This window comes from Ambystoma mexicanum, chromosome 8 (genome assembly GCF_040938575.1).
Source record: "Ambystoma mexicanum isolate Mex_15411 chromosome 8, UKY_AmexF1_1, whole genome shotgun sequence".
NCBI classification, from domain to species: Eukaryota; Metazoa; Chordata; class Amphibia; order Caudata; family Ambystomatidae; genus Ambystoma; species Ambystoma mexicanum.
The window spans coordinates 218,730,637-218,755,118 of NC_090929.1; the positions used below are offsets into that span (position 1 = coordinate 218,730,637).

The 24,482-nt window shown below is 43.3% G+C and overlaps 1 protein-coding gene across 1 annotated transcript in view; it reads right to left on the reverse strand.

The window, feature by feature from the left end:
- ADAMTSL2 (ADAMTS like 2) overlaps positions 1–24,482 on the reverse strand; it is a 329,265-nt gene that overhangs the window by 170,416 nt on the left and 134,367 nt on the right. The window contains exons 4-5 of the mRNA XM_069609632.1: positions 11,186–11,261; positions 3,686–3,788 (exon numbers count right to left, since the gene is read on the reverse strand). Of these exons, the coding sequence (XP_069465733.1) occupies positions 3,686–3,788; positions 11,186–11,261 (179 nt within the window). The remainder of the gene's footprint in view (positions 1–3,685; positions 3,789–11,185; positions 11,262–24,482) is intronic.

Consider the following 24,482-nt stretch of genomic DNA (forward strand, 5'->3'; position numbering starts at 1 on the left):
TTAACCTTGCCCCCCTAGCCTATTTGATCTCCACCTTCTCTCCTAACTTCCAGTGCTCTGCGGACAGCTAGCAACTCTCCTTCAAGCTTCCCTCCTCTGCCTCCTCCTCTCCCTCTCTCATTCCTGACTGTCTGCCTGCTATTCAGTCATGGTGCATTGCTAACAATCTCTGCCTTAATGCCAGGAAGACTGAGATCCTTCTCATTGGGACCCCAGCTCCCTCTTTCCCTCCTACACTCTGGATACCCTCCACGGGAACCCTCCCCTCACCCTAATGTGAGGCAAAATACCTTGGTGTCATCTTTGACTCCTCTCTCTCCTCTCCTCACATCACGGACATTGCCAAGAAGGCCCACGTTCAGCTGCACCTTCGCAGAGGCATTCTCCATTCCTTCACTTTCCCCTAGAAACTCAATGTCTCCAGAGATATGTTCTTCTCCAGGCTGGACTACTGCAACAGCCTTATCCTAAGCCTGCCTAACTCCTGACTTTGCCCCATTCAACTAATCCACATTAGGACATCAAGACTTATCCCTGCTCTTAAGCCCAGGGACTGCATCTCTCCAGCCCTAAAAACTCCCCACTGGCTCCCAGTTGCTGTGAGGATTAAGTTAAAAACGTTCTGCATCATCTACAAGGCTTTCTGGGGCCTGGGACCCTGCTACATCCAACTCTATCTCCCTAAATACCTCCCTACTGGAGCCCTTCGGTCTTCTAGCTCCAGCTCTCTACAGATCAGCTGCTTGCCCAAGCAGAGAGTTGGGGGTAGATCTCTCTCCTCTGTAGGTGCCTACATCTGAAATGGCCTCCCTGCCCCTCTCAGACTTGAGCCAGATCTTCTCAAGTTCCAGAAGCTTCTAAAGACCCCCCTTTTCTCTTACTCCTTCCCTCCTCCCCTACCCTGCTAATGTTCCCTCTCCGCCTCTTGACTGATTGCCTGGCTCCTTCAGATTCTTACAGGGCACAAGATCCTCCCTGACCAGTCTACCACTGCACATGGTCTTCTCTGACCCCTCGAACCTGCACTTGCTCTTCTAGGCTCCCTCCCCCTGCACTAGCCTGGCTGGGCCTTCACCCACTGATCTCTTCCAGCCCTGTCCCTCGCACTTAACATATGGACCTTCTGCCCCTGCACTCACTTCTTTCCCTTGGATCTGTCCACCTGGACCCTGGCCTCCCTGGCACTCGGTCCACCTGTCCTGGCCTCCGCTGGCACTTGCTTAAACCACCGGCAATTTCCCCCTCCCCTCTCCCCGGCAATTCTGGTTAATACACTTGCACGATCTCAATGTCACAAGGCCTAATAAGACCGTTTTTATTTTTTCATCCTTGACCCCCTTGTCTCATTGCGCCTTGAAACACTTGTCTATGGGTGCATTATAAAAGCCCAATAAATAAATAAAGTAAAAATAAATTCCTTTATTTTGGACTGTTATACTTCACAGTTTGGGTTCCTACTGAGCGACATCCACACCCCTCTTAGGAGTAGAGCTTTCCCTTGACCCACGTTACCACAAAAGGGCGAAGGAGGACTGTGCTTGTTTTACCTTTATGATTGTGTTGGCTCTTGGTTTGTAGAACTGTGACGACTGAGTGGGTGTTTTAGCCTCTATTCATCCTTCTACTCGTGCGGGACCGGAGTCAATTCGTCACAGCAGCCGCTGACCCAAACCATGTGTGGAACCCACGTTAAAATGGTGCTGCATGACCTATTGGACTGTGCACACTGCAAGCACAGCTTAAGCATAGGAATGAGAGAGCATTCATATTTTTCAGACACTTGCAAAGTGTGCTGGTGTAAAGTATCAATGAAGGCTACCAGTTCCAAACTAATATATAGCCATAATGATGATACTTTGCATACGGCATGTCCAGTTGCTTGAGGGGAACAAGTGTTTCATTATGGTTGTTAAGGAGACACAGATTTTCAGGTGTGCCATTTGGAAATGACTGATATTACAACATGGATGAATGCTTTGTTGTAGGTTTGGAGAACACTTGCACTGTGTTCTTGTCCTCTATACCATCGCACTAGATAGATATACTTCTACAAAAAGTGACAAAACTGTCTCCCATATGTAATACAAATTTACAAATTCATAGAACATTCCAACACGTCATAAGTAGAAAAGTTAAATACATCAATTTGCACCAGCATGTTTTCATCCGTTACCTTTTGAGATAATGTAATCGATGCAACATGGGCACTTTTTCTATTATCACACCCTTAATATGTGAACATAATATGTTTGGCAAACTGCCACTCGTATGCTTGTTGTTTTCTATTTTCTATGGAAAGCAGACAAACGGAAAGGTTTAAAAAAGTAATGTACAACATCAAACCATAGTCATTTGTGTTCAAATATTTGGGAAATGAAGAATGATAGGATATATTTTTTACAAAGGAAGAGCCTACAATTGACACAATGTGGCAGCCATCTTTGAATGGAGCCATGTAATGTACACGTAGATAATGATGAAAGTTCATAGCACACATACATGTGCTGTGAAATGTCACAGCCTTTGACAAAATGATTCATTTCTATAAGTTATCCATGTCTGATTGATTCAACAAAATGTCATTGAAATATTACCTTTTGTAATAGAACTAATTGTAATTGGTGTGATAATTGAGTACATGAAGACTGCTCTGGTTACTTCTGGAGAAAAATTAAAACAATAGTTCCATCCTGTCTTTATTTTAGATCCCTATGTTATGTTCTTATCAGGTAGTGTATGCATTTATTGGATATGCATGCCAATTCATAGTAGCAATATTTTCGATCGGTGGAGAGCACACCCTGGTTATTATTAACTAGGGTAAGAAAATAGGCTTCCAACATAAGCACAGCATTGCTGACCCTGCACATTGTCAATAGCTACTTGATAATGCCCTCCATATAAAACAAAAAAATAATCACTTAAACACTTCAGAAAGCTTATGGAGAGGGTAAAGGGTGGAATGGATATATGGGAAGATTGTAGCAGATGTGAAGCTAAGAACTCAGGAAGACATATTGTGAGAAGAAAGCAAAGTCAGATGAATGACGTCCTCTTCAGATTGGGCTCCAGGACATCGAGCATTGCAATATAGAGGTTCACAAATCATCTGTTTTGTTCTGAATTCCAAGAACACAATAATTGTAGTCACAGGAACTATTGCAAAGTTAATGGATAGCTGAACACTGATACTGTCCGATTCACACAGAAGTCACGTTGTTTATGTGATTTAGTGGTACATTTCAGAGCAGTCAAAATACCAAATAAATACCAAATTATTATGTATTTTTTATTTGGGGTTCCCTCCCCAAGCCCCCTCTTTTTCTAACATTGTAACCAACCCTAACCCCATCCCCACCCATTTTAACCCCTTACCTCTCTACCATATATACATTTATTTAAAATGTTCAGTATTTTTTCGGTATTTTGGGTTTTGGTAAGTCTTACAACTCTGATTTATTTTCAGTAAAATGACTGGGTACTGAATTTACTTGTAGTATTCCTGAATTACTCATGGAACAAGAAAGGTCAGATGTACATTTGGTAGCTTCTTCATGTATCAGCCCCAAATTCACAAGCATAAATAATGTGGTATTCAAACGACAACGCAAATATCCCTTAAGTTGGAGGAAGTACTCTAAACGGTAATGCAAAGACTGAAAAACATGAAACAACGGTTGGTTACCAGGATATAAAGGCTTCCACTGATAGGTTCTTCTATTGTAGACATGGGAATTGAATGATGAACATTGCTCTTCTCGAAAACTCCATCCGTTAGCGGGACACTCCTAGAAGAGGACGACAACAATGCCACCATGAAGCATAGATCAGTGCAACACCTGTGTACTCTCACTGGTACAGCTTTGATCTCAGGAGGGGATGCATTTGCCATAGTAACAACATACGTGATGCTTGTGACTCTGCTCATCTTAAAAGTATATATTAGCACTCGGCTCGTGGACCCCTTGAATAGTAAAATCCAGTGAGGATTCAGAATGCCTGCTATCTTCTACCCTTGATAGCATATTGCACATGCATATAAGCTTTAATGCTAATCTCTGAACCATCCACTTCCAAACTCCATTGAAATATTCTAAATGTGCATTTATTTCACACTGTGGATATTCTGTAATCCTGTATGTATTTTACTATTGAATAATCGGACGATTCCAGACCAATACACTGTTGTGAAGGGTCCGAGTGGTTTGAGGACTTTGCTGAAGATATTGATTTGGGTTCACTATACTGAACATGCTAGAAGAGAATAGGATTTAAGAGGATCACAGTGGGATAGTCAGGGAACACTATGTTAGGTTGATTCGTTTTGTCATATGTTCTTGTTAAATATAGGATTTTACAAATAAACATCAAAGAAGGAATTACAGCAGAATTTAAGGAGATTTGGGAGTATGGACGTGATGCATTTTTCGCAATAAAGTAGATATCCAGATCATAAATTCAAATGTTCAAGTGCATACCAGCCCACATTATTAAACCCCCTTCAAACTAATCAGAAGCTTTGAAAAACATCACACCAAAACCTATTCACAAATATACTTTAAAGAATAGGCAATCACTTTTTTCATATTTCTTTGGATAAATGAAATCAGCATCCAGCAAGTAGACTAAAGAAGAAGCGGAAATGGGAAACACACCATGATCAATACACGTTGTTTACTCCTACTGTGTTCACTCTGTTTTGCTAAATCTCCTATGGGATACATTCGGAAAGGGGTTAATTGACGGGCAATTTCTAATACTTTTCTAACTGCACTCTCAAGAAGCTACACAGATCCCTGCCCACATCTACCTGCTGGTACCATGCTTGATGGCTCCCAATGTATAACCAGTATAATCACTCCCTTTTCAGTTCCTTCTTCTCAACTACAATGCTATCAATAGCCTTGCTCCTCAATACATGGCTGACTGCATCTCTGCCCATCATCTCATTGCCACCTCTCCTACTCTACAGTCAGACACTCTGTCCTATGAACCCCTGTGCCACCTATTGCTTGCACTTTTCCTCCCTACAGCCTGACAATAGATTTATTCAAAGTTCAGCTTAAACTTCACATACTGGCAAAAGAGGGAGCTCCTCCTGCCATCCCACATCCTCCCTTTCTGAACCCACCACTGCCTTCAGTGCTGCTTACTACAGTAATTTGTGTATTTGTACAGTGATGTTTACAGCTCTTTCCCCAATGTTAATGTTACCTTACAAAGTCACTTTTGTTTGTTTTGGCCGTGGTCTATGTCTCACATTATTCACACTCCCAAACAGGCTCAACACGTGTTCACACCTTTGTGCTATTGTACAGACACCCTTCTGGGGAATGTCTCCTTCATCTGTAAATGTGTATTGTAAGTCATTTATGATCGAAATTGATTTCCCTGTTTTTCAAATAAAAACAAATACAAAATAAAAATGGTAATGTCCGTTACAGGATGGGGTTCCTTAAAAGTAGCCTCTTTGGGAAGCATACCTGCAGATTTGAGATTTGAGATTTAATGGAGTACATCTCCTAGACAATACATTCATTTTGCATTACAAATGTGGATGAAAACCAATTAAATGTTTAAAAATTGTACCACGACAATGTAAACAACTATCATTTTAGGGCCATATACAGATTTGGTTCTTAATTTCATCCTAATAAATGTACATGATAAAAGGTTCAATTCTACATATTTGCAATATACATTCCACCATATATCCTACCATCACTACAGACTCTCTATCTTAAGGAGACAATATGCAATGTATCTACCTAGTAAATCTTGTAGTAAGGCAAGGGATGGAATATCAGCTACCAGCTAAGGTGATACATCTGTCCAATGGGAAAGAATGTAGTACCAGTTGATGTGCAGCAAACACCATTTTATAAAAATGGGTCGTGGCCAGACATAAAGAAAGTACTAGCTTAAATATAACAGGGAATGATAGTGCACCAAGGGGAGCCACTCGCAAATCACTATGCAACCAGTGAGGCACCCTGCAGGAGCATCCGAAGCACATGTGACAGATAGGTGGTGGTATAATGAATGTACTAGCTGGCATGCATCATTTGCTGCTTATGCACTGAGCAACACCGGCAGACATGTATCATGCAATCAATGCAACACTGATGGCATCTGGAGCAGCACACTAGTGTGTTGCACTGAACACTTTCAGCGTTGAACATGTACACCAGAAAGCGTCAGTAACTGACATATATAATGTTAGGGTGAGCATCAAGTGTCAACTGCTTGCATATAACATATGAACTTCAAGCATTGCATGGTGAATCGTGTGGACAAATTAGCAGCAAGTGGCACTATCTGTAATGTATCATACAATTAGATGATCATTGGGCGTCACTAGCTGTAACATGCTAGTTATTCCATGAATCACAATATAATATTTGCCAATTACCATGTACCATACTTCCCATTTATTAAAGGAATCTCACCCTATAATTCTGCCCTGGTGCTTCAAAGGATACTGCTATTATTACCTGTTCTCCTGAAATCCCTCTGCCATTATGTTCCATTACACCTTATATAATCCATACGGTATTGGGTCCCCCTAAAGTTCAGAGTCCCCAGGTGTGCCTCTCAGGCACCCCATGTATGCCCTAGAGTGATTGTGTCACTGTAATTTGGTTTTAGGGAGTAGATTGGTAGTTGCTGGACATTGAGGCCTGCTTCACCAAGAGTGCAAGCCATTTTACCACATTTAAGCCCAATACACATTTTTGGTTGCCATTGGGGACATTTTGTTTCCTATGGCTTCTCTTTGTCTAGGTGACCAAGAGGTAGGCTTGAAATTGGTGTTCTGAAGATTTGTGCCATTTGTTAGCCCATCATGGCAGCCTCCATACTGCCCCTAACTAGTTTAGGCTCACAAGGTCACTGGACTAGCCCTCTCACTTCTTATCCGGCTGGCTTTGGCTGAGTGGCAGTTCCAGTGTCACATCAGAGCTTCTAAACCCAACCACTTTTTTGGGATTGGCAGTCTAGCTTTTGCCAATATCTTTTATACAGTGGTATTTAGGTTCTCCATCCCTCTGTTTTCCTCCATGGTCTTCTCCTTGAGTTTGGGTTTCTGCAGGAGTCCAAATAGGTACTGTGAGTTAATCACTATACTGGATCTTCCATTTGAGATGTTGAAGGGTGCCACCAGCTGTTCTTTCCATACTGATACCATTCGCTGCCATGCTGCTGTCTTTGGCTGTTTTGTCCTATGGCTGGGAACTACCTGTTTGTGAGATCCCTAGTTCCTGGAGTCTTCATAATAGGATATATCACCCCCCAACCCCTTGATTGAAGTTACATGTCGCAGGAAGAGCCTATGTTCTTCGCCTGTGTCACTGGGTTCATCGATGGTACAGGATGCCCGAACCTGGGAAGTAGAGCATGAAAGCCGCGGAGGTGGAGAGTAGACATTTACTTGCCAGGTTGTTTAAGGTCACTCGAGTTATTTCCGCTGAATCCACTGATGTGAGTATCTACCATGGGGTCCTATTAAGGAGGAATATTCACAATGTTCACCCCTGGATGTTGCCCTGCAACAAGGCACATAAAGAGGGGCAGAGACTGGGGACCTCCTAGCTCACTCATCCTGCCTCTGGGACAGGGCTGGCTCTGGTGGAAACCTTGGCAGGCCTCCTGCCTGGATGTGAGAGGGGTCCTTGCCCCTCCCCACCCTGCCAGGGTCAAGCCCTTGACCCTGTCACAAATCTCAGAAGTGCAAGAAGGAGGGGTGGAAAACAAGCATTCTGCTACACTATAAACATATTTACAAGCATCGTGTTGCTCCATCCCTCATGCACTGTAGGCACGAACTGAAGACCCAACTCTTCAAGGAACCCCAATGACCATTAGAAATATACCTGAGAATTGTTCCCACTTATCTCCCACCCTCCGGCTCCAACTTCTACTCTCTCATCTATGCGTACAGTTATCTGGGGCTTTGTAACTAGGCTCACACTTTATATGTCACATGCCTACCGATATACAGGGATGTGCCTTCTACATGGCATAGAGTTTTCCATGATATGTAAAAATATACTGGCAATTAACCATTGAGTCCTGATGAGAATTAAGTATTCTAGTATTGACAAAGGAAGATAACAGGGAAACCAAAACACAGTGAAGCATGGATCTAAGCAATGCAACCAACCTGCCACTTTGCCAGAACAATGCAAGATCACACAACACAACTTAATCTATTACAACATGTCAGAAAGATACTGAAATCACATCACAACCCAGGGCAGGTCAGCCAGCCAATCAGAATCCCACGATCCAAGCCCGAGCTCCAAACAACCTGAAGGCTGCCCTCACCCGCCCTGCCATCACTCCTTCCCCATTCTCCCTTTCCCTCTGGTCCCGGTCCCTTCCCTTCCCACCCCGTACCCCACTTACCCGATTCTTTTGACAGTGGCACCACCTCCACCGCTGCTCCAGCCTCTCGGATGCTGCGGAAATAGAAGAGGAACTCCGCACGGAGCCCCGCCTTCCATCCCTCCCTCTCCATGGCGGGCATCTTAAGTAAGTATTGTCAGCACCCTGGATTCTTAGATTGAAAACCCAGGGTGCTAATAGCAATAATACTCCACCTGGCCGGTGTAACAACGTTGGGGCCCATTGACTTGGGCCCAAGGCCGGATGAGATTTTATTGCTTTATTCACATAGCTGTCCTCTGTGCAAGAGGGCATCTTATTCTCTCTTACTGGCCCTCAAAGGAATGTCAACGTTGATGGTAAAATTACAGAAACAGCCATAGCTATTAGCATGTATGTTGTAACCTAATCCAAAGGGCTTTGGTGTTTCTCCATACAGAGTTGTGATGTTTGATCTTCTGGTATAATAATCAACTCCTTTCTTTGAGTCATGGACTGCCATTCTCTTAATCAGCTAATCATATGTGTCATACCCATGCAGAGTGCCCTCATTGGCTAATAGCACAACTACACTTGAACATGATGAAATATTTTCAATAAAGGATGACATGAGGGTGATGATTTTGGGCCAACACACGCAGCAATCTGATCACCATGCCTAGTCATTGAACAGAGACATACACAACATACACAGACGTGCAATAACCTGGCCCTCCAGAGTGTGAATTTCGACTCAATGTTCAGTTTCTTTAGCCTCATTGTCCGACACGGTCTAAGACGTTGGCAAACTGACCAGGTTTCGAGACAGTACTGATGTATCCACATTTATTTCAAATTTATGCTTCTGAGAGAGAATGGTTCTGTCTACCTTCCAGAACTCCTGACTGTAACCCATCATATTTATCTCCAATTTCCTAAATACACTCTACTAGAGAACACCATTTCTTTATGTGGTAGAGCGATGCAGGGGTGGTTCCAGAGTAACTCAACAATATGCTCACTCATTATGCCCCAAAATGTAAGTTGCGGACATCCAACAAAATGTTACTCAACAACACACGCTTTAATAAAACCCAGTCTGGAGGGAAAGAATCGACGGTCATAGCCTTTGAAATTTGGAACTACCTTCCCATCTGGGTTAAACAGCAATGCATCTACAAAATCGTCAAGAGTGACATCAAGCATTTATTGCATTTATTCAAGCAACATTGTACGCAAAGCAGGCCTGAAAATGCGATCCAGTCCACCTCTGAGACTCTGAGTGCCCTTTGGTCTTTGTGTTTCTATCATAATCCTAAAGACCACACTAATTTCTCTATGGTTTCCCCTCCCCTCCTCTCCCCCTCATCCTCAACTCTTGCACTTTAATGAGGCTTGCTCAGAATATTGCATGTTACACATTTCTCATAAAAGAAGGAATAAAACATGGAGCAACTTCTGCCCGGTGATACCGCTGTTGAAAAAGTGATCAGAGAATAGTTTGAGCAAATAAAAACCAAATATATGTTGACCGGGAACATCCCATACTTTCACGTCAGAGTCTGGACTCTCTTATTTCACACAATAGTCAAATTATAATTATATTATAAGTGTTTTTTTTAATAACACACTTAATACCAAAGAGGTTTCTAAACACATATTTGGGATTGGATCCTGTGTTGCTTAGCGTCTTCTTGATTCCAAGACGAGCGCATTGCCACTGAGTTATACTACCCTCAAATGGATTGAAATCATGGAATATCATCCAGAGATGGCGAGGTGGCAGGGATTGAGGAATAGTGATTATCAATGAGGACTAGGAGTGGATACATCTTAAAGTGTTTGACTCGAATCATGATTGTAATCATTAGAATAAAAGGTCAATTAATTTTGAGTCAGCTAAATGGCTCATTAGGACACCCAGGACGAAATTTCAACCCAGCCTTAAAATTCCTAATTCGTCATGATTTGAGGGTACAAATAGCATCATGGTTGAATCAAATTCAAATGAAACTCAAATTAATTCAACCCGAACAAAAGCCTTTTTTCCACAATTACATCCTATTTAATCAAGTACATCAATGAGAAATGAAAGCCCCATTCTGCTCTCTAATCTCATTCACAGCAAGCAATGTGCGAAGAAGGCTAAAGAAGGTTAATACAAGCAAAACCTACTTGTATTGCTAAGGTCCAACAGTGTCTTGCAGTATGTTACAATGTACCCGTGTTTCTGTGCAATGTTTTTGAGGGATTTTGATATTATGTATGAGATTAATGTTAGCCCTGCTCTATACTGAGTTGTTTTTTTTTAAATGGATATGCCTTGCCGAAATAAGGCTTAACGTGACAAATGCATATGAAAGAAAGGGCACATGGAAAACGTTGAACGTTTGCATGGGTCAGAGCCAGCAGATGTGATATGATATGATATGATATGGAATTTATAACGCGCCTATACACAGGTGTTTCAAGAAGCGACAAAAACATGAAGCAATTGAATAAGGATGAACTCTTGTGAACCATGCCCAGTTGCAGCCCTAAATGGTTTAAACCATTCGAGTGTTATAGGCCCCTCTTCCTCGGATAGAATTGAAGCAGTTCTCAATCGTCTTGCTCATAGCTAGTTGGTATATAGCGTGCAGTGGAAACACGTGAGTCATTGGACTCCCGATTGTCCATTGTAAATCAATCTTCTTACCAGCTTGTCCTCTCTGCAGCACCGATGAAAGCAGATTCTTAAAAGTTGTGTGGACACGCCCCTTATAGAAAATGATGAACACGTCATCACGTGATTCATACGATCGCATAGGGTTGCTCTTACCTGTATTTTGCAGAGCTGGTATCGTTTGGAGGTCCCAGTGCACGTTTTATTCCCAAACCCACTTATCGATTTCCTTCTGAAAAGATAAACGGAATGTTAGGTTTAGTAAATACATAGAAACACATCTTTATTAAAAATCCCTGGTAAACTTGCTTTTTGGCAGAGTTCCTGGGCGTATTTCTTTTGTCAAAATTATTTTCACAACGCTATTTTCCAGTTAAAAAACACATGCAAAACGATTGCTCTACGCAATGCATGAATTTACTTTGTGTGTGTTCTGTTTTTTTAAATTTTAACATGTTTTTCTGTACAAACTAATAGATGAACCTAGTTTGCAATTAAACTTGCTTATATATAAGTGCCAACCTCGCCAACCGTACTCTAACGCATCATTAGATAATGCCCACGGCAAGCCATGAAGGGCATTTTTGTTAGCACAGCCACATGAGTGAATTCCCATTTCAGTTGTGCACAGTTCATCCATTTTGGAGGGTAGTAGGCTGAGTTCCGCCTGCCCACAATTTTGAACCTGTGATCTATAGGTTCCACACAGAGGCCTGCAGCAGGTCTGTTAACCGACTGAGCTGCTTTACCAAAGTGTAATAGGAACTAAGGTTATATTGATATTAATGTGGCAATTCAAGATTCTAATGATGTCAATATAATCGTCCCTCCCATTGCTCTTTGCTATGGAACTCAAAGGATTAACAAACCTGCTAAGGACATCTCTTTCCAATAGACAGATTACAGGTTCGAACACAGGACTTGATGACTCGGTTCCATGTTATTTCAACGCCGGTAATGACTTCGGAATTGTACTTCGATTTTATTTTTTAATTTTGGGGTTTCCCCATTCCACTCTTTCTCCTTCAATACTACTCCAAGTCCCTCTCCACCCACGTTTTACCCCTTAATTCACTACTGCTTATATTTTTTTAAGTAACTTAGCAGTAATTACTTTGAAGTAAATTACTTTGTAGTAACTACTGGCGTTGAAACCACGGGATACCGATGACTCTTCCCAGCATCCTTCAGATGGTGATATAATGAGTAAAATAGAGCCCTCAGTGAATACATTCAAACGTGTGATCTGTGGATTGCCTACTGGTTTCTTCAGCGGGTCAGGTATCCCACTGAGCTATCCTTCTTTGTTATTGGGGCATACAAAGTATTTTAGTCATCTTAGTTTGTTAATATGTGTCAGCATTGATGCTACATACAACAGTAATACAAACAATCTTCACTGAACGTGACAGATACTTGAAAAACCAGCTGTGATGTCAAATAAGTCTTATTGTCAAGGATGCAGCAATAACAGGTGACTCTGTTTTAAACAGGTGTACCTTTAAAAGAATGAAAGCTTTACTTGAGGGCAGACGTCGGATATCTGATGGAATGGAATGCCAGTGCTGAACACCACAGACCAGGATGGACAGCCCCCTAGATGCAACCACCTAGGAACAAAGCCTAGTAACCCTAATGAGCTTTCAGAGAAGAGCTTTCTACTCAGGAAATGCAGAGGAGTCATCGTGGAGCGATACAATGATGCAATCTGTTTGGTTGCTTTCCAGATGAGCAAAGAGGTTGCAAATGTAAACTGATGAGCCAACAGCCATCAATTTAGCATGCTGCGCCATGGGATGATATGATCAGTGTCCATGAGATAACTGGTGAGCCTTACTATTCAGTTTTGAACTGGTTACTATTTGCTCAAGATGTATTTTGAAATTCCCGAATAGATCCATTGCAATAAAGGAGGCGAGAACTGCCACAGCCTGGATTAACATAACCGTGTGTTCCAACATCCAATGTGGAGGGGGTGGGGAAATCCTGGAAAAACTGTGATTAGCTTGAGTTCAAAAGACAGAAAGGTTGAATAGAACAAGAGGATTACGTACTGTCTGAAATGGCACCACAACCATCCTAGTTCAACTGGCCAAGTGATAGGCAGGAGGCCGATGTTAGGTTCACAGCCCAAGAACAGGACCTCTAATCTACTAGTGTTACAACAAATCCAGTTGTCTAGCATCCAGGATTGTGCATCCGGCACACACTCTTAATACTGGCATCATTCCCTGCCTTACTGCCGAGGACAATTAACATTTTGATGCAGGTGGAATACATGTGGAAGGAAAAGCCTGATTTGTTTCTTTGGTGTGACTTAGTAAGAGCCCCGCAGAACTATGCATGCCATCACAGATGCCACTGAAGAGTATTCACCAAGCTTTACCTGCAGAAACCAAATTGGGCAGATAGAATGGACCTAGGCAAAAGCTGGGCCTGGGATTCAAATAGTGACTCCGAGCAGGCACATTGGGTCGCACAGTCTTTGGTATCAACCATGGCCGACAAGTTCAGAGCACAGATTCCTCCAAGCTTTACCTGCAGAAACCAAATTGGGCAGATAGAATGGACCTAGGCAAAAGCTGGGCCTGTGATTCAAACAGTGACTCCGAGCAGGCACATTGGGTCGCACAGTCTTTGGTATCAAACATGGCCGACAAGTTCAGAGCACAGATCCCTCAACCACAGATTCCCTTTGTACCACGGATCACTTGGAATCTCCCCAGCTGCTCAAACTTCCCTCGAGGTCTGTGACTTGTGCTGATTTGAGGGAAGTCCAGAATGCTATCGAGAAGAAAGTTCAAAGTGCCTGTGAACCTCTTTTTGTGAATGTCATATATGACCACTAATCACTAATGAAAACAAATATGCACGTAAGAGCATTTGCAATTTGGAAAGACAAGCAATAATATACCTTTCTATGGATGGCCATTTAGTTCTCAGAAAACGGTGGCACAATTATGCGTATGGCAGATACAGATTAAAGTAAAGAAATACAAAGCATTGTAACCCACTGTGAGAACACGCCTGAGAACGATCCAATAGATTATAACTGTTGAACTAGAAAGCTTTACAGAGGTAATGAGTACATGGTACATATCTGTTTACAAGGCTGAAGCAGTGAGACTTGTTTTTTACATCTTTCCTATGATACAAAATACAAACACCCTATTTACCCGCTAGTTCACCCGATCATTGATGAAAAAAGATTGGCGTTTGTAACTTTGAGCCCAGGCCTGGATTTTCACTTTAAAGGAAACAGTTGAGCAAATAGTGTCTTATGTAATTCATATTATCTTTATAATTACTTTTCATTTTATTTCATTTTTAATTTTCAAAATTGTATTCTCAATGGTGGCCACAATGCAACTTTCCAAGGACTGAGGCATCCACCGCTTCCTTCATGCATACATCCCTTCCATCATGTGTCCCTCGTTAAGCGTGTTCATCCTGCACTTCAGCACACCAGCACCTCCGCAATTACTTTTTCACACTGTGCGGCTCTTGCTAAGTCTGTTCTTTATTTCTGCATCAGGGGGTGCATACTCAGATTCCTACTCCTCTGCAAAGGGCCAACCCTGAAAAACACTCCTGGGAACCTGCCCCTTCTGTTTTCACTTTGAAACTCGGTCAGCTATTCTGACCATTCCACTTCTGCAAAGCGTGGTGCTTAAGGCGGAGGGTGTTGTCAAGAACCAGTTCAGGTTTTCTCCCAGATCACTGGTTCCATGGGTCTAACTGCTCTCTGGAAGAACGACATGCATTACCTTTATGTGTTCCCAGATATCAGCAGGCGATACAAGCCACCTGTGTATGAAGGCATCTACAACTGTCTCTCTGCCCATGGACCTTGCCTTGCAACGTCAGTCATCAGCGGTTCCTCATCAGTCAGCTGTGATTCCAGTGAAAGACCTTTCCCTCCACTTGCTTGGTCTTCATGCCCTATTCCTGCTGCTGGCTTTAGCCAAGTTCATATCCTCATGCTGAAGTACCTGCCTACCATCCCATGTGCTTATTTAACTGGTGAAGTTACCTGCTGATCTTGAACCTTTAGTGAGTTTAGGGTCTGTGAGAAACCTGGGAATTTGCACGGTGGAAGGACTCTAAGCCAAAGTACTTATTATAACTATCACCCACACGTTGGTAGGTTTACATGGCCAGTAATGAGGACTGTTGGCTGTTACCAGCCATGTACGCCCTCAGACAAGTGGGTGATAACTATTTGCACTTCACTTGGGGTGCAAATAGTTAAAACAATGTTTTATGGGCAATGGGCTTCTCGAAAATATTGAACAAACCCAATCACCTGAAAAAAGAAAACAAGATGGGTGCTGCCATAGGTAAAGGGACTTAGTTCCTTTTCCATAGGCACAGCTGCGGGCAGGAGGAGCACAAGGTCCGGAGCACATATCTTTGGTGCAGCAGGTAAGTGGGGGTCAGGGGGGTGAGGGGAGGGATCAGAATGTCTTTGAGGAGGAGGCTGATGATGTGGGGAGACATCAGGGAGAGGCTCTCTGTTGCTTCCCCACAAGCAAGTTGGCGCCACCAGGGGATGGGTCTCGTGTGACTGGAAAATGCAGGCGGTACATTGTGAGTTCTCACCAAATGCAAATCTCTCTCCGGCCCCATTAATGCTCCACAGCACAGTTGTTGCCCTATCCCTTCATGTCTCTACACCGCTCACTTGAGGGAAAACATCCTTTACTGTTATGCCCAGATGGCCCAGGCCAACGTATCTTTCCAATGCACTTTGTTATCTCATTGGAGAGTATTTTTGAATGTGAGTGGGTCAGTGTCAGCTCACATTAGATCCTGTGCAGTGTCAATGAGTCATAAAGCCTGAAATTGAGGACCATCAACTATGTTACTATAATTAACAAAATACATATGTTATTTTCTGCGTTCCCACAGATCATTAACTAAGAAATGCCCACATAAAATAACATGTGAATAAACACCAATCATGTATGATTTGCCGACTAACTATATACTCATTGAAGGGGGTTGGGCCTTAGAGAAAGAATTAGCTTGAGAGCAGAGATGGATATCAGAGCAAGGATCGGCCTCAGGTTAGAATGATTCACAAGGTAGGGGTGAGCATCTGTTCAGGACGAGGTTTCAGATTGTAGATGGAATGCGCTGAAGGCCAGGAATGGAAGCTTTTGAAGGAGCCAGCCACGGGCCAATATGATAGAGATAAAAACTAGGTCAGCCATAATATAGGAAATACCTGTATTTATAGAATGAACTGAGCTTCTTACATTTATCTTACATAATGTAAACATCCCACAAGTACACAATTGCCCTGTGTGTGGCAGGGAGTTTCATGAATGCGTAATGCATAATATGTGTATGTGTTTGTGAAATTAAATAATAAATGCTAGAAGACATGCACCAAAGGTAGCTCAGACCGGATGGTATAATAGTACAACAACATGCAACAACATGCCCAGGGATTTAAAGGAAGCAGGGCATTTTCCCCTTTTGTGGGGCATATTACATCCTTTGGGGTAAAATGGACATAAACATACTTTTTGGCAAACACACCAAATTATCATAAATGGAGATAATGGGCAGGGCTTGCCATAGAAGTACATGGTGCCATGCTCTGAAAACAGGTTCTACCAAATCACTGATACTTTACTTAGTCAATTGCAATGACTTGTGCAATGACACATGGCAAAGCACAACACAACTGTAACTGTGTGACAGCATTAGATACTAGGGAGACGCAATCCCCTAACAATGTAGTGTCTACTGAATTGTTTTTTTTACCTTTGGATGCCTCTACAATTCAACGTTGATCATAATGCACTGGTGTTTCTAGTATCCAAGCACACTGATTTAAAATCTTCTCTCTTCTATCTATCTACCTATTTATCTACCTACTTATCTACCTACCCATCTAGCTGCCTAGCTACTAGTTTACTGTGCTGGCAAATGCAAGGTTTTTTTTAATCCCTCCATAAAATAGAGAGAAAAGGAAAGTGAAATAAGAATCCTTATATTGGCAGCAAAGGATGGGACATTTTACCTTCACCTTTACACAGTGGTCACTCTCAAAAGGCTTTCAGAAAATAACTAAAAACATGACTGTTTGAGCCAACTGAGTGTTCATTAGTTACTGAATTAGAGACAAAACAGTTGCACCACGCAGAAGAGCACCTGATATCGCTTGTAGTGATCAACTGTGCTCTACAAAACTTAGAACAATTGCAAAAACAAAATACAAATAGTGTGACGGATCTCGCTCCCTGCTATACATTATCCTTATTGACTGAGATAGACAGATGATTAAAATTGTCTATTTAGTTTGATCAATTTAAAGTTGCCTATTTGGGACTTCCATTTCAATGAGATTTTTGTTAAAATAAAATATTTATTGCACATTACCTTATTTAAGATGTGCACAACAGTATTACAATTCTCCAAAATGCCAGGGGTAGAGGAAGTGACATCACACGACCCTTGACCTTGGATGACATCACAAGTAGTGATGTTGTTTGACCCCATTCCGAAGTGACATCACGGGAAGAATGAAAGACTGGGTTGGTGTGTTAAAGAACAGACTAGATCAGTGACTCATAACCTGAAATAAACCTTTAATGAGTCTAGCAATTATTGTATAGAATTCCAGAAAGACAAATGATTTGTTATTTCTAATCTTTCTTATTAAGGGCCACTGCTCAAAGTGTTACTTTTGTGGAACCCCCTGTTTTTTTGTTAAGAGGCCTGAAGAAAAAAGCCAGCCACTCCAGAAACAAAGAGCCACATGGCGCTGGCCACAGTCCATGGTCTTACATTTAAAACAAAAAAAGAAAAAAAGAGAAATGAAAAGAAAAAAACAGTTTTTTTCTTTTTTTAAGGGTAGCAAGGGAGACCACAGGGGTAGCAAGGGAGACCTCAGGGGTCACAGTTGCGACTTCTGGCGACCCCAAATGACGTCCATGATTACAATATATCACAAGTCATAGAATTTTCAAAACATGCATATAAAATGGAAAGAAGACAACATTCCTGAACAATATATACAAGACATGTAACTTGGCTATATTCATGATTTCTCCTGCACCTCTATTTGTTTGGGTTGAATGGCAGTAGGGGATCTGTAAGGAGGAGGTACGTAGTGTAGAATCAGTGGAGGGGTAAAAAAAGTAAAATATGTTTTTCCCAGCTCAGGAAAGTGAGAATAAGGGGCTAGAGAGGAATGGTGCCTTCTTGCCTGCTATTTTCAAAGTCTAAAGTAGTGCAAAATATTAAGGGAAAAATTGGACTATGTGGCAAGCCTCTCCTTGAGCTGGAAAGAATGTTGTGTTAATTAAAACTACTCTTGTTTGCCTTGGCTCACATGCAATAGAAGACGTGCATCTATTATGAACCCATTGGTAATGAAGATCAAAGTATCTTCGTAAAATCATGCAGTTATTGGTTGAACATTTCCATGAAGGAGGCCACATGGATCAAAGGCATGCCTGTTAAGACTATATAGTCCAGAATACAGTGTTTCCAAAATAAACTGTTTACATTTTTTTTTTAAAGTATTGAAATCAGGTCTGCCAGAGTTAAAGGACCAGCATTCAACCACTATGCCACAAAGGATTAGTGCATCTTGGTGAATACTTACTTAGCATACAATTCAATATGCCCAATTGTAAAAGGCTAAGTATAAAACTTGTGACAGCCCAAACAATAATACCATTGCAGCATAATGGTGAAGTGTTCTGCCTTGTACTCCTGCAGGCCAGGGATAATGAAGGCAGCCTTCAGCACAAATGTGTTTTTAGTTCATTTTTTCAGTTTGATAATGTTGCCCAGAGACAGTGTAATATATGTTCCATTCTGTTTTATAATGTTGAAAAGTAAATCAATGTGTTTCATGTTTAATATGTGTTAAATTCTGCAATGAGGATGTAATACAGGTCCCATCCTGTTTTATAATATTGTAGTAAATAAATGTTTTTCACGTTTGTTTGTTTTATTATTTGTATTGCGCACAAGACCCCAGGGTATCTGGGCGCATAGAATAAGATAACTTACAGCTTAGTTACACATCAAAGTAATACAATACATAAGAGTTAACCAAAACGGGAACTATGTGCAAGCAGAACGACCAAGTGAAAGCATAGGCATGACATAGTCAGAGATAGGGACACATACACCAGACAATCAGGAACATGACTAATGAGGTTTGAAATCTGGGCAAGTATACACTCTAAGTTATATACAATGGAGCAGCGAGGGTCGGTTCTAGGTGTCAGGAAAAGGCCTTACTTATCTAGGTCTTTGAACCATTTTATAAGGTTCTGGCTGAAGTTTTGATATGGTTGATCTACTCTTATTGGAGGGCGTAGAGAGTTCCAGAATTGGGCAGCCTTGACCGGGAAGCTACTACCCCCGACTCTGGACAGCTTAAATTTTGTGACTAGGAGGCAGTTGGTGTTGAATGAAGATTTCCTGGAGAATCTTTCTGTCAAATAGCAAGGTGCCGCATTGTTCAGGCATTTATATGTGGGTGAAACGACTTTTAGTTTGATTATGTCAAGTGTTGAGAGCGAGTTATTTGATCTTCTAAACTCAGAGATATGATATCACAAAATAATATGGAGGTTCATGCCAATTGCGCCAAAACATCCTCGCACAGAGAGGTACAAAATGCAAAGTACCTGCAGGTTCATGCTACGCCCATTGTGACTTCTTGCATCAAAACATATTTGTGCCAATAGGTCCCTGCGGCCAACTGGCTGTGTCCAACTGGGTGCGCCGAAACAGGACCTGCAGAGAAACGGTTGCACCATAACGGTGTGCACCTAACTGGCCACAGTGAAATGTCGTGTCCCGTTCTCCAAGCCCCTTCTTTTATGGCCAGTTTCTTGGTGACCATTGTGATACATCACACAACCCTAACTAACTTTCTAAAACCATAGCTAAAATTAAAAGCTGGCACCCATGAATATATGCACAGTACTGCTCAGCTGCAAAGTGAGGAAGGGGCCGGCCCCCTCAGACCGTGTTGCTATAAGTGGTCTTGTAATGGTGCTTCATTTATTAGGCACCATGGTCTGCTGAGGCTGGCCTTTCCTCATTTTGAAACTAAACAGGGTCGGTCATGGTTACTGCATGGATGGGAGACCCGGGTGGCAGTGATTTTTCACCCCCGATGTCACTGTAGCTGTAAACATATCTATTGTTTTTATCCTGTATAAAAACCTGCAGGTTTTGAGAACTCCCAATGTTTTTAGTTAATGCCCTGTGCGATTACATTGTTTGCTGGCGATCACACACTTTGGTGAAGCAATGTGCTAGAAGACTGTTGTTTTATGGCTGGTCTCTTGATGACTGTTGTCATACATCACACAAGCCCAACTAACCACATTCAAGCAGCACATACAAGTGGAACAAAATGACCAGCTACAAGAATGACATATGCACAGGAACATTTGCCCCCACAGTGAAAATAAAAAAGCTGGCACCCATGAATATATGAACATTAAGTGAACAACACAACAGAGAGTGCAAAGTTAAGGTCACTTTGCACCCCCCTTGCACAGCCTATGACCACAATTATGACATCACAGATTACATCACTGATGGCAACACTGATTGGATCACTGGTGACATCACTAATTGCATCATATATGACATCAATGAATATTTAAGTAATGGCATCAGCTATAAAATCACACTCAGTATTTGCCCATATTTAGACCACCCTTATCCTTACGCTTGTTCATAGGTGATATTAGCATTTTAGAATAGTTTAAAACAGTAAACAGCTACACATGCATCATATCACTACTACTTTGGTAAAAGATGATATGTGAAATATAAATAGTACACTGATTAGAATGTTCCTGTTTGTGCCAAACATGTCTAAGTATGTTGACTATAATATCTTTATATACATTTACAATTAGTACAAAAACATTGAACAAGATCAATGTTGAACCCTAATTATTTACTACATTTTAAAATAAGCATATGTAAATATTAATAGTTTTATAGTAAGAAAAATGTGTACACGTATCATGTTCTAAATGACATGAGCGGTGCTTTCAAACACGAAACAACTATTTATTGGGATACATTTTAAGATTTACATACATGCGTATTGGAAAAAAAGTGATTATTACTCTAAATTGATATATGTATAGAAAATAATGTTTTAAATTCATCATGTGCTTGAAAACATGTATATAGATGTATATTTCTTTCTGTATGTCTTTTGTAATTGATTAACATGTTAAAATTAAAATAAAACACATAGGCCCTCATTCTGAGATCGGAGGTAAGTACCAGTATTTTCTGGCATGGCGTAAAGTACAACACCGCCCTGGCGTCAGACCGCTAATTGCGGCCCATTCCGACCTCGCGGACACGCGCTTTTCACCATGCCGGAAAAGTACCGAGCGGCCTGCCGCTAAACGACCCGCAAACCCCCTACTGGCATGCTGCGACACGTAAATAGCAACACCGCCTCGGAAGACTAGCACCAGTACATAACGGTGACCGTAAATTTCGGATACCGTAAATTACGGTCACTGAAAAAAGAGGAACCAGAAATTATGTCATCGCACAGGAACGGGAAGGAGAGCGGCGGCCATCTTTAAAAACACAATCCATTACCATCCTCATCCGCCAGCACCCTTTGGAGCAAATCAGACAATGGAAAATGACCAGACGACTACCAACATGCCGAAAGCACCAAAGAAGGCAGCGGACCGCATCCTCAAGAGGAGATTCAGCCCTGAGGAACTCCAAGACATGGTAGACTACCTGGCTGAGCATGCGGATGTCGTATTCAGCAGCAACATGCGGAGGGAGTCTATCCTTTGCAAAAAGAAGATCTGGGCTGAACTCGCCCAGAGGGTGAGCGCCATAGGAAACACCCCCCGCACCCCCAGGGACTGCTGCAAGCGGTGGGATGACCTGCGGGTGTGGGCCCTCCTCTCCAGCAACCAGAGCCAAGCCATGCAGACGGGAGGCGGACCAAGTACCCCTGTGCAACTAGAGCCGTGGGAGGAGACATGTGCGGCTCTGATTGGCACAGAATTGATCGAGGGCGTGGGGAACATGGAATGCGGGGCAACGACTTCTGCCGAAGGAGGTGAGTGTTCACAGTGTACACTGCCAATGTCCATTGCATGATTCAAACTGCCCCAAGGGCCATTGAAGGCACCTTCTCGTGTTGCCCTCCCCCCATCCAACCCATCCCCCCATCCAACTAATGCAGAGGCAAGTGGCACGCAATCAAGGGCCAAGTGCGAGTACATAACGCACATCAACCATAGTGCATTAACTTGCAAATCCCATCATGCACACTGTGCAGCCGGCTCGGCATTGTGCCAGACAAACTGCACATAACCAGGCCACGATGAGTCACTCCCAAACATGCGTACATGACATACTCATGCACATGTACCACTGCCGTAGCTACACCCAAAAGTCCACAAACTGCGATCGACTGAAATGTGAATGCAGCCATGTATGCAAATAGGACATCTTACAATCACTCATGTTGTCCCTCTCTTCTACCCCCACAGGCACTGACCATGACAGCGCCGACCCACAACCGAGCCAGCAAAGCACCTCCAGGGGTAGTGGCAGGGTCAGGAGAATCCCTGCACCAAAAACAACAGCCCCCCGGCTCCGGAAAGGCCACTGGATGCTGCCCCACCACAACCCATTCCAGCATTGGCGCCTGCCACAATGCCAACCCCAACATCGGCGCAGTCGAGCATCTCTGGGGAGGCTGCTGCCACTGGCCCTGACGAGTATGCATACAGCCCGTCACCCATCTGTGGGGCATCCGAGGAGGAGGACCAACACAAAGTCCACACCCCGGAGCCCTGCATCGTACCCCTGGCCTCATGTAGTGACTGTGGAGATGTACCAACACTGGTCTGTAGTCCTCCAGTCAACCCGTAGGTGTATGATGATGTCCCAAGTCCACCGGTGCAGCCCTCAGCCGAGCATGCAGGGCCAAGTGGTTTCACCGATGGTTTCCCATCATTCGGCACACGTCGGGGACTGAGGGAAATGCGGCAGACACTCACCGACTGCACGGTTGTGTGACACTCTAACTGACAGCACAACCTGTCTGTGCCACATCCTTGGCCGCATAGCCAATGCTCTTGAGGCAGGCCATTCGAATACCCAGCCAGAGCAGGCGACACGGCCGCATCCTGTGAGGCCACACAAGGCAGCCCAGCAAGGCGCACTCAGCGTTCAATGCGGCACAGGACCATGCCCCCCCCCGGGCCAGGGGAGCAAGGAACAATAGTCATTGCTGCCACATGTGGCCTTTAAATCCTACATGGGACCAGTCCTGTGGAGTTGGGGGGGAGGGGGGTGGGGTTTGAGGGTTTGTTGTGCAGTTGGGGGGCAGGGGGGTGATGGTTTGTTGTGCAGTTGGGGGGAGGGGGGTGATGGTTTGTTGTGCAGTTGGGGGGAGGGGAGTGATGGTTTGTTGTGCAGTTGGGGGGGAGGGGGGTGATGGTTTGTTGTGCAGTTGGGGGGAAGGGGGGGCTGCAGTTAATGTTCACAATATTTCCTTCTTCAAAATACACTATTGGTGTTGCAAAGTTGAACAGTTGTGGACATTCATCATTGAGCATGTGTATGATGACGACTGACAGTGCATGGTGTACAAGTATACACACATCCAGTGCCCTGTGTGCCCATGTCATGCCGCCCTCTGCTGACTTGTGTTCTGGACATCTTGTCCGCTCTTTGTATGGCCCATTACACCAGTCCAGCTTCGCCAACTCATATGTGCCTTACGCAAGCCAGGTGACCGCCTCATCTACACGCATGCACGGGTATGGCCAGTGATTTGGTGTACCCTGGGCCTGTTCTGTGGGTTACTGACAGGGGTCATGTACCATGGTGTCAAGGGAAAGCCACCAACACCTGCATGTCTAGCCAATTGAGGTGAGTGTTTGAACTGTCATGGTGGAGAACTGAACTTGGCTGACATGGCAGGGTTTCACTGATGGCCACGGATGCATTTCGCCCATTCATGGCCCCAATATGTGTCCAATTCAATGGAATGCTGTGGGGGGGTGCGTCTACAAGATGGTCCACGTACAACGAATGGCATGGTCATCTCGTGGAACAGGCTTTGTTGATGCATGCAGCAGTCCTGATGTTCGATCCATGTGGTGCTGTGTACTGTGTGGATTCGTATTTGTGTGTGATGGATGTAGTCAGTGGCTCATGGTCATCATCCTGCTCTGATCCATACAATGGTGAATTCCAACACTCCTATTGGTGTGCCATGCCGGTGACGTGGTGGGGTATCCCTGCTGCCCTCAGTTCAATCCACTCCCAGGGATGTGTCTCCCATGTGGTGCCATGCTGGGGGCAGCCACATTGTGCATATGCAGTGTGTCGACCTATATGCACGTACAGTTGTGGTGGCTGCCAGTGGTTGGTGCATGTGTAGTGGGATTTG